This window comes from Rhinoderma darwinii, chromosome 10 (genome assembly GCF_050947455.1).
Source record: "Rhinoderma darwinii isolate aRhiDar2 chromosome 10, aRhiDar2.hap1, whole genome shotgun sequence".
NCBI classification, from domain to species: domain Eukaryota; kingdom Metazoa; phylum Chordata; class Amphibia; order Anura; family Rhinodermatidae; genus Rhinoderma; species Rhinoderma darwinii.
In genome coordinates this window covers 13,064,219-13,079,311 of record NC_134696.1, presented here as the reverse complement: position 1 = coordinate 13,079,311, position 15,093 = coordinate 13,064,219, and the positions used below count along the sequence as shown (strand labels likewise).

Here is a 15,093-nt window from a genome sequence, read left to right as displayed (position 1 = left end):
TGTCAAAACACGGCGCGTAAAAAGACGCCTGCTTCAAAGAAGTGCATGTCACTTCTTGTGACGTTTTTCATTGACTCTATTGAAAAACAGCTTCAATTATGTCCGTAAAAGACGCCACAAAAAACGCGAGTACTTGCAAAAACGTCTGAAATTCAGGAGCTATTTTTGCCTGAAAACAGCTCCATAATTTCAGACGTAATTTGTTAAGAAGTGTGAACATATCCTTACTGCTACAGTGAAGGAAATAAGTATTTGATCCCTTGCTGATTTTGTAAGTTTGCCCACTGTCAAAGACATGAGCAGTCTAGAATTTTTAGGTTAGGTTAATTTTACAAGTGAGAGATAGATTATATAAAATAAAAAAAAATAGAAAATCACATTGTCAAAATTATATATATTTATTTGCATTGTGCACAGAGAAATAAGTATTTGATCCCTTTGGCAAACAAGACTTAATACTTGGTGGCAAAACCCTTGTTGGCAAGCACAGCAGTCAGACTTTTTTTGTAGTTGATGATGAGGTTTGCACACATGTTAGATGGAATTTTGGCCCACTCCTCTTTGCAGATCATCTGTAAATCATTAAGATTTCGAGGCTGTCGCTTGGCAACTCGGATTTTCAGCTCCCTCCATAAGTTTTCGATCGGATTAAGGTCTGGAGACTGGCTAGGCCACTCCATGACCTTAATGTGCTTCTTTTTGAGCCACTCCTTTGTTTCCTTGGCTGTATGTTTTGGGTCATTGTCGTGCTGGAAGACCCAGTCATGAGCCATTTTTAATGTCCTGGTGGAGGGAAGGAGGTTGTCACTCAGGATTTGACGGTACATGGCTCCATCCATTCTCCCATTGATGCGGTGAAGTAGTCTTGTGCCCTTAGCAGAGAAACTCCCCCAAAACATAATGTTTCCACCTCCATGCTTGACAGTGGGGACGGTGTTCTTTGGGTCATAGGCAGCATTTCTCTTCCTCCAAACACGGCGCGTTGAGTTAATGCCAAAGAGCTCAATTTTAGTCTCATCTGACCACAGCACCTTCTCCCAATCACTCTCAGAATCATCCAGAATCCAGATGTTCATTTGCAAACTTCAGACGGGCCTGTACATGTGCCTTCTTGAGCAGGGGGACCTTGCGGGCACTGCAGGATTTTAATCCATTACGGCGTAATGTGTTACCAATGGTTTTCTTGGTGACTGTGGTCCCAGCTGCCTTGAGATCATTAACAAGTTCCCCCCGTGTAGTTTTCGGCTGAGCTCTCACCTTCCTCAGGATCAAGGATACCCCACGAGGTGAGATTTTGCATTGAGCCCCAGATCGATGTCGATTGACAGTCATTTTGTATGTCTTCCATTTTCTTACTATTGCACCAACAGTTGTCTCCTTCTCACCCAGCGTCTTACTTATGGTTTTGTAGCCCATTCCAGCCTTGTGCAGGTCTATGATCTTGTCCCTGACATCCTTAGAAAGCTCTTTGGTCTTGCCCATGTTGTAGAGGTTCGAGTCAGACTGATTCATTGAGACTGTGGACAGGAGTCTTTTATACAGGTGACCATGTAAGACAGCTGTCTTTAATGCAGGCACCAAGTTGATTTGGAGCGTGTAACTGGTCTGGAGGAGGCTGAACTCTTAATGGTTGGTAGGGGATCAAATACTTATTTCTCTGTGCACAATGCAAATAAATATATATAATTTTGACAATGTGATTTTCTTTTTTTTTTAAATATAATCTATCTCTCACTGGTAAAATTAATCTCCCCTAAAAATTCTAGACTGTTCATGTCTTTGACAGTGGGCAAACTTACAAAATCAGCAAGGGATCAAATACTTCTTTCCTTCACTGTATATAATGAACGCAACTCGGAATAAATGATGGATAGGCCGCCTTTTGACGAGGATGAAGTAGTTATATATTTATAAACCCTTTGCAGCCATTGTTTCAAAGCGTATATTCTATCAATAAGGCCATGGTTGGCAACAAATCTACTTACCGTATTTTTCTGACTATAAGACGCAGGTTTTAGAAAGCATAAATCTTGTTAAAAAGTCCCTGCGTCTTATAGTCGGTAGTCAAGGGACTCGGCAGTGCCCGGCCCCCTGACCGCTTCTTACTTAACCCCTTCCCGACCCATGATGTGCTGACACATCATAGAGCGGGGGGGGGGGGGGTTGGAATGAGCACGCAGCATACACTGCAGGTGTTAGCTGTATTTTACAGCTGACACGCTGCTCTAATGGCCAGGAACAGCAATGGAGCGGATCCTGGCCGTTCAATTAAATGCCGTGGTCAATAGCGACCGCAACATTTATATGGGTCTTCCAATGAAGGACATTTATGACATATCCACCTCTGGGACCCGCACCTATCTCTAGAACGGGTCCACGTAAAGCCCGTTCTAGCTTACTCGCTCTGCTGTCTCCCGGCCACTTCCTGGTTACGTGGTCGGGAGTTACGGAAACAGCTAAGGGCTCGCTGAGCTACGCTGTTTCCGTAACTCGGCAGCTCCTAAAACAGCGTACATGGTCGAGTTACGGAAACAGCGTAACTCTCTGAGCTACGCTGTTTCCGTTACTCCCATAGAACTAAATAGTAGTTACAGAAACCGCGTAGCATGCTACGCTGCTTCTGTAACGGCCATTCACTACTATGGGAGTTACAAAAACAGCGTAGCTCAGCGAGTTACGCTGTTTCCATAACTCATCCATTTATTGCAGTGTATTGTACCAGCGATCTAATGGTCGCTGGTTCATGTCCTCTAGGCAAACTAATAAAACGTATAAAGAAAAAGTTACATAAATTTTCAGGAGTGAAAAAAAAAATTAAAAGTTATAAAAAAAAACTTCTCCCATTTATCCCTAAGCACAATGTAAAAAAAAAAAAAAAAAAATTAAATATAAAGCGATAAAAAATATCGTATGTAACAAAAAATGCCTCTCAGTATGTGGTGAAACAGAACAAATAATTTTTTTTAACAAATAGTTTTTGCTTTGTAAAACTAGTAAAAGTAGTAAAATATGATTCATTTTTTTTCCTGTTTTCTGTTGTCTAAAACTTGGATGCGTCTTATAGTCCGAAAAATACGGTACTTGAATATATTGAAAAAAAATGATGCTGGGTAATTTATGATTAACAGAATGCTTTTAAACAATTTAATTTACTTCTGGGTACACAAATCTTCTAATGTAAGGGTTCCCCAGCCGGACCACCAGTTTATATTAAAATCACTAATTAGATCTTTGAAATAGATCAACCTAAAATCAGACAGATGCCTGCTTCTTCCCTTAATAGTTCTTGCATAATTTGGAGGTGTGCTTTGGGTCATTGACCTATTGTAGGATGAAATTGCCTCCAATCAAGCGCTGTCCACAGGGTATGGCATGGCGTTGCAAAATGGAGTGATAGCCTTCCTTATTCAAAATCCCTATTACCTTGTACAAATCTCCCACTTTACCAGCACCAAAGCAACTCCAGACCATCACATGACCTCCACCATGCTTGACAGATGGCGTCAGGCACTCTTCCAGCATCTTTTCAGTTGTTCTGCGTCTCACAAATTCTATTCGTCTGTCCATAACACTTTTTTCCAATCTTCCTCTGTCCAATGTCTGTGTGCTTTTGCCCATATTAATCTTTTCCTTTTATTAGCCAGTCTCAGATATGGCTTTTTCTTTGCCACTCTGCCCTGAAGGCCAGCATCCCGGAGTCGCCTCTTCACTGTAGACGTTGACACTGGCGTTTTGAGGGTACTATTTAATGAAGCTGCCAGTTGAGGACCTGTGAGGCGTCTATTTCTCAAACTAGAGACTCTACTGTCTTGTTGCTCAGTTGTGCAGCGGGGCCTCCCACTTCTCTTTCTACTCTGGTTAGAGCCGGTTTGTGCTGTCCTGTGAAGGGAGTAGTACACACCGTTGTAGGAAATCTTCAGGTTCTTGGCAATTTCTCGCATGGAATAGCCTTCATTTCTAAGAACAAGAATAGACTGTCGAGTTTCACATGAAAGCTCTCTTTTTCTAGCCATTGTGAGAGTTTAATCGAACCCACAAATGTAATGCTCCAGATTCTCAACTAGCTCAAAGGAAGGTCAGTTTTATAGCTCCTCTAAACAGCAAAACTGTTTACAGCGGTGCTAACATAATTGCACAAGGGTTTTCAAGTGTTTTCTAATCATCCATTAGCCTTCTAACACAGTTAGCAAACACAATGTACCATTAGAACACTGGAGTGATGGTTGCTGGAAATGAGCCTCTATACACCTATGTAGATATTGCATTAAAAACCAGACGTTTGCAGCTAGAATAGTAATTTAGCACATTAACAATGTGTAAAGTGTATTTCTGATTAACTTAATGTTATCTTCATTGAAAAAAACTGTGCTTTTCTTGCAAAAATAAGGAAATTTCTAAGTGACCCTAAACTTTTGAACGGTGGTGTAGATAACAGTGGTTTTTATTTTGAAACACGATCATTTTTGATAAAGTTATGAACAATTTTAGGTTTATGCTAATTAGTTATTAATGACCAACTGGGCGTTTTTTAACTTTTTACCAAGTGGGCCAATCAACGTCATACACTTCTCTTCATTCATACCCAGCTTGTTTCACTGCACAGCGGGATCTCGTGAGGTAACACTGTAACGGGACTTCCTCCCACAGGTTCTTCATCATAGCCATGGAAGACTGAACAGACATCACCTCCAGCCAATGCAGATTCGGATAAACATCCTGGCACGACTGGAGGCGATGTCTGTTGACTCCTCCATCGCTCCTGAAGGACCTGTGGGAGGGCGACCTGTCACAGAGTGATCTCACGAGATCACGCTGTGCAGTGAAACTAGCTGGGCTGGAATGAAGAGAAGTGTATGACACTGATTGGTCAGCTTCATACACTTCTCTTTACAACGCCCACTTTGTAAAAAGTTAAAAAAACGCCCAGTTGGTCATTAAGAACTAATTAGCATAAATCTAAAATTGTTCATAACTTGCTAAAAAATGATTGTTTTTCAAAATAAAAACCACTGTTATCTACATTACAGCGCCAATCAGATTATGTAGGAGATAGGACACTTATAATCTGGTGACAGAGCCTCTTTAAAGGGGTTTTCCCAGAATCATAAATTATCATCTATTTACAGGATTGGTGATAATTTTCTTAAAAATAATTTAGACAATTATATTGTCCACTAGATTCTAATTTAGCAAATCAACAGGATTCTCTAAGTAAATGAAATCATAGAGCAAAACCCTTGTGGATTATTATATTGTTTTGTCTTAATGCTTGTAAGTTTCTACTCATAATTTAAGGTCTGTAAAATCTATAGAGCAGAAAATCCCTCCCCCCCCCAAGTCAAGGACACAAACAGTTAAATGCTCTATGCTTCACTTTATTTCACTATTTATATAAAGCAGATAAGAAACAGAACAGCAAATGATGTCCCAGATGATCAAACTCTACAATATTATCTAGGACCAGTCCCAGGCAAGGTCCCAAAAAGAACCAATTATTTTTATGCTATTCTATACTGCACTAAGGAAGATTCTTTTCGTAATTAGATATTTTTTTAAGATTAACATATAAAGTAATGACATGCAGAGTTTCTAAGCTTCAACCTACTTCTCCTTGTGAGCTGCAATAGATATGACGGCCTTATAGTCATTAATGTCACTCACAGCCGTTCTCTCCTGGGCATTACAGTAATCAATGATAAAACCTTCTCCAACTAGAGATTTCCTGACAAAATCCTCATCACATGTTAAAACATGGAACTTGTCTTTTCCAACTGTAAAATATGTTGTACCTAAACTCCCAATTATTATGAGGTGTCCTCCAGGTTTCAGCAACCTAGAGATCTTCCTCAGATATCTTATGTATTCATCTTGATCTTTGCTGATAACATCCAGGAGCAAAGCACTGATGACACAATCGGCCGGTGGTAAGACCAGCGGGTCTGTCATATTCTCTTTCTCCAGGTCGTATTTCACAACATGTTGAATGGCTGATCTCAGTTTTGCTTCCTGGTCCTGACACTGATCACTGGAAAATAAAAAAAGACAAGGAAAGTGATTGTCCCACAGTCAACATCAACATGGTGGCTCAGGACTTAGCACTGGACTATTGACTTGTAATACTAGAGGTAAAGCTTGAAATCAACCAAGACTATTACACCAAGTGTCAGACTTCGCCTTTCCAGCATTAACTTGTATAAGAATATTGAACTGAGTGGGTAATAAACAATTTTACTTTTGACTTGAGTTTTAACAGAGTAAACATTTTCCTGGATCTTTGCCCCATCTCCCTTATATTTGTTGTATAAGAAGGAACAATCACAATGACAGTGGTTTTTCTCTTGATATTTGGACCAATACGTCACCTGTTTTCTTCTTTCACTTGTAGAAGTGTTGATGTGTGGCCCCAATAAAATGCTCCCGTACGTTCATCCACCCATCTCTTCAGCTCCATGATGCATCTGTTATTGACCTTCAGCACTACAATGTTTTTGAAAAACTCACAGGCTGAATATAGATGATGAACAAAGGAACCAACACTGAGGTCAATCAAGATGTCTCCATCAATATGACCTGCAGAAAAACATTTTGACAATTGAAACATGTAATATATTAAACCCTCTAAGATTTTGTGGATAAACAAGGACATACAGTGGATCTAAAAATTCTACACCCCACCCTGTTAAAATGCCTGGCTTTTGTCATGTCAAAAAATCAGTAGAAGATGAATAATTTCAGAACTTTTTCCACCTTTAATGTGACCCATAATCTATACAGTTCCATTGAAAAACAAACTGAAATCATTTAGAGGGGGAAAATAACAAAACTACAATAATGTGGTTGCATAAGTGTGAACACCCTCTTATAAGTGGGGATGCGGTTGTGTTCAGAATTAGCCAATCACATTTAAACTCATGTTAAATAGTAGTCTGTACACAGCTGGCATTATTTAAAGTGATTCTGAGTAACCCCACATAAAGTTCAGCTGTTCTATTAGGATTTTCCTGACATTTTCGTTGTTGCATGTGACAGCAAAAGCCATGGTCCGTAAAGAGCTTCCAACACATCAAAGGGATCTGATTGTTGAAAGGCATCAGACAGGAGAAGGGTACCAACGAATTTCCAAGGCATTAGATATACCATGGAACACAGTGAAGACGGTCATCAAGAAGTGGGTTACATTTGGCACAACAGTGACATTACCAAGAACTGGACGTCCCTCAAAACTTGATGAAAAGACAAGATGACAAAAGGTCCAGGAGGCTACCAAGAGGTCTACAGCAAGATCAAGATTAAAGGAGCTACGGGACTTTCTGGCAGGTACTGGTTGTGTAGTGCATTTGACAACAATCTCCTGTATTCTTCATATGTCTGGGCTGTGGGGTAGTGTGACAAGACGGTAGCCTTTTCTAACAAAGAAAAACTTCCAAGCCCAGCTATGTTTTGCAAAGACCTACATCAAGTCTGCCAAAAGCATGTGGGAAAACGTGTTATGGTCTGATGAGACCAAGGGTGAAATTTTTGGCCATAATTCCAAAATAATTGCCAAGTCAAGATGTGCCACGCTGATAGACTTCTACCCAAAAAGTCTGAATGCTGTCATAAAGTCAAAGGGTAATTCAACAAATATTTTAAGGGTATGCATATTTATGCAACCACATTATTTTTGTTCTTTATTTTTCTTTTTCCACCCTAAAAGATTTCAGTTTGTTTCTCAATACAATTGTACAACCTGGCATTTTAACAGGGGTGTGTAGACTTTTTATATCCACTGTATGTCTGTATCATTTCTATCAGACTATGTGAACATTGGGTCTCCAATACTGAAAAAGAGATAAAATAATCCTCAAATGTTCTATAGGTCGATGAAACCAATGTATTTTAGAAGGTAAAGATTGCAATCATCTGAAGTCCTGTGGTAAGAGGAAAGAAAAGGAGACGGGAGGCTCATGGAGCCGTAACTAGAAAAATAAAAAAGGCTTCTATTTGTTTTAACCCATTAGGGACACGCCCAATTTTAGCCTTGAGTACAGAACTTTTTTATTTTTTTGTTCGAGGTAGCTGTATGAGACTTTGATATATAAGCGCTTTGTGTTTCAACGCCGGACTAGCGTCTTCATCAGGCAAATACAATACAAACACTAGGCAGGGTTATATATATATATATATGCACAGCACTTTACTAGACTGGCACCCAACTTCCAGCAACCCTTCTTGCCTGCTTCTATTGCTTTGCCCGAGGTTCCGATGCAAGTGGACCGGCTAAAATTGTCGGTCCAGGAGAAACAGCGCAGGTGCGCCTCTGGACTCTGTTTATATTGCGGCCTCGCTGGCCATGTCGTGCGTCTGTCCTCAGAAGCCAAAAAACCCCAGCGACTAGGTTTGGTTAGAGAGACAACCGTGGGCGTGACTGCATTTAATCGAGAACTCTCTTCCAAACTATTCTTTTTTGTAACCATCATTGCTGGCGAGAGGTCCCACCCGGTCTCTGCCTACCTGTACTCTGGCTCTGCAGCCAACTTCATCTGCCAAGACCTTGTGGATCTTCTTCAGTTTCCTATTGTCCTGCTAGAAAGGCTGTTGATCGTTGCCTCGGTGGATGGACTGCCATTGCCTGACCAAGTTGTGTCTGTGACCAAGCCATTGAGACTCCAAGTGGGAGCTCTTCATGCTGAGCTCATCTCCCTGTTTGTCCTGTCAAAGGCCGTCAACCCCGCTGCTGGGTTTGCCTTGGCTCCGTCTGCACGCCCCAGTCCTAGATTGGAACTCTGGAGAGATTCTCCAGTGGGGTCCGAAGTGTCTTGACCGCTATCTGGGTCCTATCCAGTCAGTACAGCCTTCTCCGCTTCAGTCATTGGCAGGGTTGCCTTCTTGTTTCTCCATGTTCTCCGATGTCTTCAATAAAAAGGAGGCTGAGACCTTGCCGCCACACCGGGCATGTGATTGTCCGATCGACCTGGTTCCTGAGTCGTTTCCTCCTCGCGGTAGAGTGTACCCTCTCTCCTTGCCAGAGACCAAGTCTATGTCGGCCTACATTATGGAAAATCTGGAGAGGGGCTTCATTCGTAAATCCTTTGTTAAGAAGAAAGATGGATCGCTACGACCTTGCATTGACTACCGATGCCTTAATCAGATCACGGTGAAGAACAGGTACCCTCTGCCTTTGATCTCTGAACTGTTTGACCGCATACGGGGGGAATTTTTTTTCTCTAAACTGGACCTGCGGGGGGCCTACAAACTGATCTAGATTCGTCGAGGTGACGAGTGGAAGACTGCTTTTAATACTCGTGATGGGCACTACGAATATCTATTTATGCCCTTCAGCCTGTGTAATGCACCCGCAGTGTTTCAAGAATTTGTCAATTCAATTTTTCATGATCTCCTTCATGTTTGTGTTGTGGTGTATCTCGATGACATTTAGCTTTTTTCCCCCAGATCCAGTAGCTCATCAAAGTCATGTCCGCCAGGTGTTGCTTCGTCTAAGCGAGAATCATCTTTATGCCAAGCTGGAATAGTGTGTGTTTGAGAAGAAGTCTCTATTCTTCCTGGTCTATATCATCTCCGATCAGGGCCTCAAGATGGACCCTCAGAAGGTAAAGGCTGTCCTGGAGTGGCCACGCCCCCAACGCTTAAGGGCCATACAACGCTTCCTGGGATTCGCCAACTTCATCCCCAACTTCTCATCTTTGACTGCTCCTATCTCCACCCTCACTAAAAAGGGTATGAATGCCAAGGTGTGGACTCCGGAGGCAGAAGCAGCATTTGAATCCTTAAAGAAAGCCTTCACGTCAGCCTCTATTCTGCACCACCCTGATGTATCCCTACAGTTCTCGTTAGAGGTGGACACTTCCTCTGTTGGTGCTGGTGCACGGTTGTTCCAGAGAGGTTCGAAAGGCAAGGCTTTAGTATGTGGCTTCTATTCCAAGCTGTTTTCTTCTGCAGAGCGCAACTACTCGATTGAGGACCGGGAGTTATTGGCCATCAAGCTGGCTCTGCAGGAGTGGAGACATCTACTGGAGGGCGCAGTTCATCCTATCCTGGTCTTCACGGATCACAAAAACTTGACCTACCTACAGATGGCCCAGTGGTTGAATCCTCGACAAGTCAGGTGGTCATTGTTCTTTGCTCGGTTTCGGTTCGAACTCCACTACCCACCTGCCGACAAGAATGTGAGGGCCGACGCCTGGTCTAGGTCTTTTGAAACTGAGGACACTGTGGATTCCCCACAGAATATTATTGATCCGTCCTGCATCTTCTCTGTGAACTCTCTGCAAGTTAGAGACATTCCTCCGGAAAGGACTTTTGTGCGTCTGGTGGACAGAGGAAGAATCCTTCGCTGGGGTCACAGTTCTAAGCTGGCAGGTCACGCGTGTGCTCGTAAGACCCAAGATCTAATCGCCCGTCAGTTCTGGTGACCCACGCTACCTAAAGACGTTATGGACTTTATCTCCTCATGCACTGTATGCGCAGCAAATAAAGTTGCTCACTCCAGACCTGCTGGCCTGCTCCAACCATTGCCTGTGCCCGTTGCTCCTTGGCAGCCTGTCGCAATGGAGTTTGTCACGGACCTTCCTCCTTCTGCGGGTTGCAATGTGATCTGGGTGGTGGTGGATCGATTTTCTAAGATGGCTCATTTAGTTCCCTTGACCGGTGTGCCGTCTGCTACGTGATTAGCTGACCTCTTCATTCAACACATCTTCCAGTGCGCACATATTGCAGGAAGTCTGCAATCTAGCCCAGGATGCTCTGGGCTATAAAAAGGGTTCTGCCCTCTTGTTACTTGCCAGAGCGTTGTTTTTTACCCGAAGTTTGTCGTGCTAATGGTCTTCTAGTGTCTTCCAGTTTCCCAGTGTACCCTGTTCCTGTATCCTGTTTCCGTGCTATCCTGTTCTAGTGCCGTGCTGAGCTGTTGCCATATTGTGCTGCGTTCCACGCCTGTTCTGCTACGCCACACCTGACATCAACTCGCCGCCTGGTCCCAGACGTGCCTGCCTTGCTACTGTCTACGTTGCCTCAGGTATCCTCTCTGAACTATTGACTCTGTACTTTACCTGTTTGGCCAGCTGCCATCCCGCTACACTGTACGGCCCAGTGGGTCCACACCCTGCATCGCGACAGTAGTAGATGTTACCTGCAGACCAATGTAACACCACAGATAGCACACATTGATAACTCTTTGAGTATAGATAATATAGATATTACTTGCAGTCCTATGTAACACCACAGATAAAATACAGTGATACAGACACATATATATAGACACATAGGCACAAATAAACATGCACATATTGGAACATTTACACATGCAAACACAGACACGTATATAAACAGACACATATACACACACAGGGACACCTAAAGAAACACATAGGCAAAAACAGCAGAAATATTATCCATTAGGCAGCTCCCCGTTGCTATGGGTGGACCTTCCTTCTCTACGCTTTCTGCCTCTCCACCTGTCTCCTCCGTGTGTGTAACAAGGAGCAGAGGATAGAGAGCTCATTAAATGGCAGGCCCAGTGGCGACCCCTATATGCAGAAAGGGTGCAGCACCCTGTGCATTTGCATGGGGCCCTTGTGTAGTATGGTCTGTATAATGTAGATTAAGAAGAAAGGTGTTAGACACACCTGGCTGGATTCCATATTCTAAGGCACCAGATTGGACACACAGAAACCATATAAGCTGTCCCAAGGGAAGTTATAGCTATGGATCTTCTACAAAACTATATATGCAGGCTCAGAAGTCCTAGGAGTGGACATTATTGTCTTCAAAACATTTTTAAGAAAATTACGTTAACTTTTAAAGAATTTTCGAGCTTTATTTTGGTTCCTTCAGTGTCACTGAGGATTCACATCTACAGCTTCACATATGACACCTAGTGTTTCTGATTTCCATACCCTTTACTGGCTATAATATATAGGTGCGCCCTCTGTTAGATTTTTCCAACACTTTTTTTTCTTGATCTGTGCTTTGCTGACTTTTTCCTCCCTTCACTATTTGAGTTCTTGTGACATGTACACGCAATTAGAATTTTTGAGATGCCCTTCATAATCCGCCAAAATGTTTTCCAGAGTTCTCGAGGTTAGAGAAGAAAAAACAATGACTCTACTGAACCCTGACACCCGATATTCTTCATTATATATAATGAATGGGCTTTGTTCTCCTCCCTGTGATTTTCAAGTTGCTAAGACTGGGACAGTATTTTTGCTCTCTCTGATCTCCCACACCCCAAAAAACAAGTTTGCATAATTTGTATTCAGTGGTTTACAATTGTTTAAAACCAGTTAAAAGTAGAATAATATACATAAAATCAAGATACATACCCATTGCGAAAACTTGTCTAAGATTTTCAATGACAAATTTCAAAGTGTCATCTCCAAAGACCATGTCAGGTTTATCTGAAAAGTAATGCTCCAGAAATTGTCTGGAATCGAAGCCATGTACATGATAGAGCTTATGGGTACTGGAATCCATCATCTACTCTTGTATCACAGACGGGGTGACTACCTCTAGACCGGGACACAAGGTCTTTTTTATAATTACCAGGATTCAATCTACAAAGTGTGTTACTAAGAATAACATCACATGATGACTTATTATATTCATGAGCCGGTCATGGGAACTTGTGTTATAGTAAATTCACATAGAGAAATAATGATCTTTAACCCCTTCCCGACATTTGCTGTATGTATAAGTCATGGAAAGCCAGTGCTTCCCGCATTTTGCCATATCCATACGACAAATGGATGGCACCGGCTGAGAACCTGAGTCGGGGCCATCATTGCAGCTGACATCCGGCTGTAATGGCGGGGAACGAAATTAGCTTTGATCCCCGCCATTAATCCCTTAAATGCAGCGGTCAAAAGCGTTCGCTGCATTTAAGTTGTTGCAGCTTATCATAACCCCAGCAATAAAATTGCAGGGGTTCCGGTGGCTGCAATGGCAACCGGAGGCCTAATACTGGCCTCCTGGTCTGCCTAGCATGGAAAACTTCCAGCCCCTGCCCTGCGGTGGGGCCTGAAAGGCTTCCATAGCCGACGACAATATGGCGCCGGCTCAGGAGCTGAGCCGTCTTCCTCAGCGGTGGATGTCAACTGTATGTTACAGCTGACATCCACCTGTAATGGCAGGAACCAGAGCTAGTTCCGATTCCTGCCATTAACCCCTTAGATGCAGCGATCAAAAGCGATCGCTGCATCTTAGATATTGCTTGCAGATCGCCAGCCCTGACATGCAATCAGGGCTGGCGACTGCTGCTATGGCAAAAGGAGACCTAACAATGGCCTCCTGCTCTGCCATTACGGAATCCGATTAGGCCCCGCCGGGAGGCGAAGCCTAATTTTCTTGCTGTCCGTGAATGACTGACAGATCTAATACATTGCACTACATAGGTAGTGCAATGTATTAGGAAAAAAACAAATCTGACAATTGGACCTTCATGTCCCCTAGTGGGACTAAAGAAAAGTGTAAACAAAAGTGTAAAAAAAAAAGTTTTAAAACATATAATTAAAGTTTCAAGTAATAAAATAAAACACAATTGCCCTGTTCACTTATCAAGTCCTTTATTATTGAAAAAATCAAATAAACCATAGATCTTTGGTATCACCGCGTCCATAACGGCCTGAACTATAAAAATGTGATGTTATTTATTCCACGCAGTGAATGGGGTAAAAGAAAACCGTAAAAAAAACTATACCAGAATTTCTGTTTTTTGTTCACTTTGCCCTACAAATATTGGAATAAAAAGTGATCAAAAAGTTGCATGTATCCAAAAATGGTACCTATATAAACTGTAGCTCATCTCGCAAAAGACAAGCCCTCATACAGCTCCGTCGACTAAAAAAATTAAGCTATGATTAAGAACCATAGAGGTTTGAAACTCGTAAGCGTGGTCCCGGGATTATCATTTTAATTGTATTGTTTTTTAAAATGACCAAATAAAACCTATTTTTTTTTTACAAGTGTGCTGCATACACCATTTTTCTTCTTTCACTCCTTTGTATACCTGCTGTCGACTCAGGATTTCTCTTGGGATAACTCTGAGCACCTTTACCATTCATACTGTGGTCTTGACAAACGTATGGACTAACGCAGTGGAAACATGGTGAGCGAACCCTTGTTTATTTTTTAAATTTTTTTGAAAAAATTAAAACGTTATGGTTGTAAAACATAAAAAAGTGCTATAAATTAGGTATCGACGGAATCCCGCAGAATAAAGTTAACTTGTATTTTAACGTATGGTGAATGGTGTATAACAAAATTATGCCAGAATTGCAGTTTTTTGGTCACCTTGCCTCCCAAAAAAATAGGATAAAAAGTGATCAAAAAGTCGCATGTACCCCAAAATGGTACGAATAATAACTACAGCTCATCCCACAAAAAAACAGCCCTCGTGCCACTACGTCTATAAGCAAATTAACAGGAGTCTATTAAAATCCTATTAGTAAATTAAATCATAGAGAAAAACCCTTGTGGATTATTATATTGTTTTGTCTTAAACCTTGTAAGTTTCTTCTCATAAATCAAGGTCTGTAAATCCCCCTCCAAGTCAAGGACACAAACAGTTAAATGCTCTATGCTTCTCTTTATTACACTATTTATATAAAGCAGATACGAAACAGAACAACAATGAGAAAGCAACTGATCCCAAGATTTCAGACTTTCATGACGTCCTAGATGATCAGACTCGGTCTATACAATATTATCTAGGACCAGTCCAAGGAAAAGTCCCCAAAAAACTATTCTATACTGCACATACTCCTTTTTGGTTGTTAGATATTTTTTTTAGCTTAACATATGAAGTAATGACATGCAGACTTTATAATATTCAACCTACTTCTCCTTGTGAGCTGCAATAGATATGACGACTTTGTAGTCAATAAGGTCATTCACGACCGTTCTCTACTTGACATTATAGTAATCAATGATAAAGCCTTCTCCAACTAGAACTTCCTTAAGAAAATCCTCATCACATGTAAAACTATGGAACTTGTCTTTATCGACTGTAAAATATGTTGTCCCTTCACTCCCAATTAATACGAGGTGTCCTCCAGGTTTTAGCAACCTAGAGAACTTCCTCAGATATCTGATGTAATC

General features: G+C 41.7%; 1 protein-coding gene across 1 annotated transcript; it reads right to left on the bottom strand.

Moving 5' to 3' along the window:
- Positions 1 to 5,585: 5,585 nt before the first annotated feature.
- LOC142661537 (nicotinamide N-methyltransferase-like) lies at positions 5,586 to 12,471 on the bottom strand. The gene is made up of 3 exons (XM_075838952.1): positions 12,321 to 12,471; positions 6,363 to 6,570; positions 5,586 to 6,025 (listed from the first exon to the last, which is right to left on the bottom strand). Exons 1-3 carry the CDS (start codon positions 12,469 to 12,471, stop codon positions 5,602 to 5,604), a joined length of 783 nt encoding a protein of 260 aa, XP_075695067.1. The 3' UTR covers positions 5,586 to 5,601.
- Between the last annotated feature and the right edge of the window lie 2,622 nt (positions 12,472 to 15,093).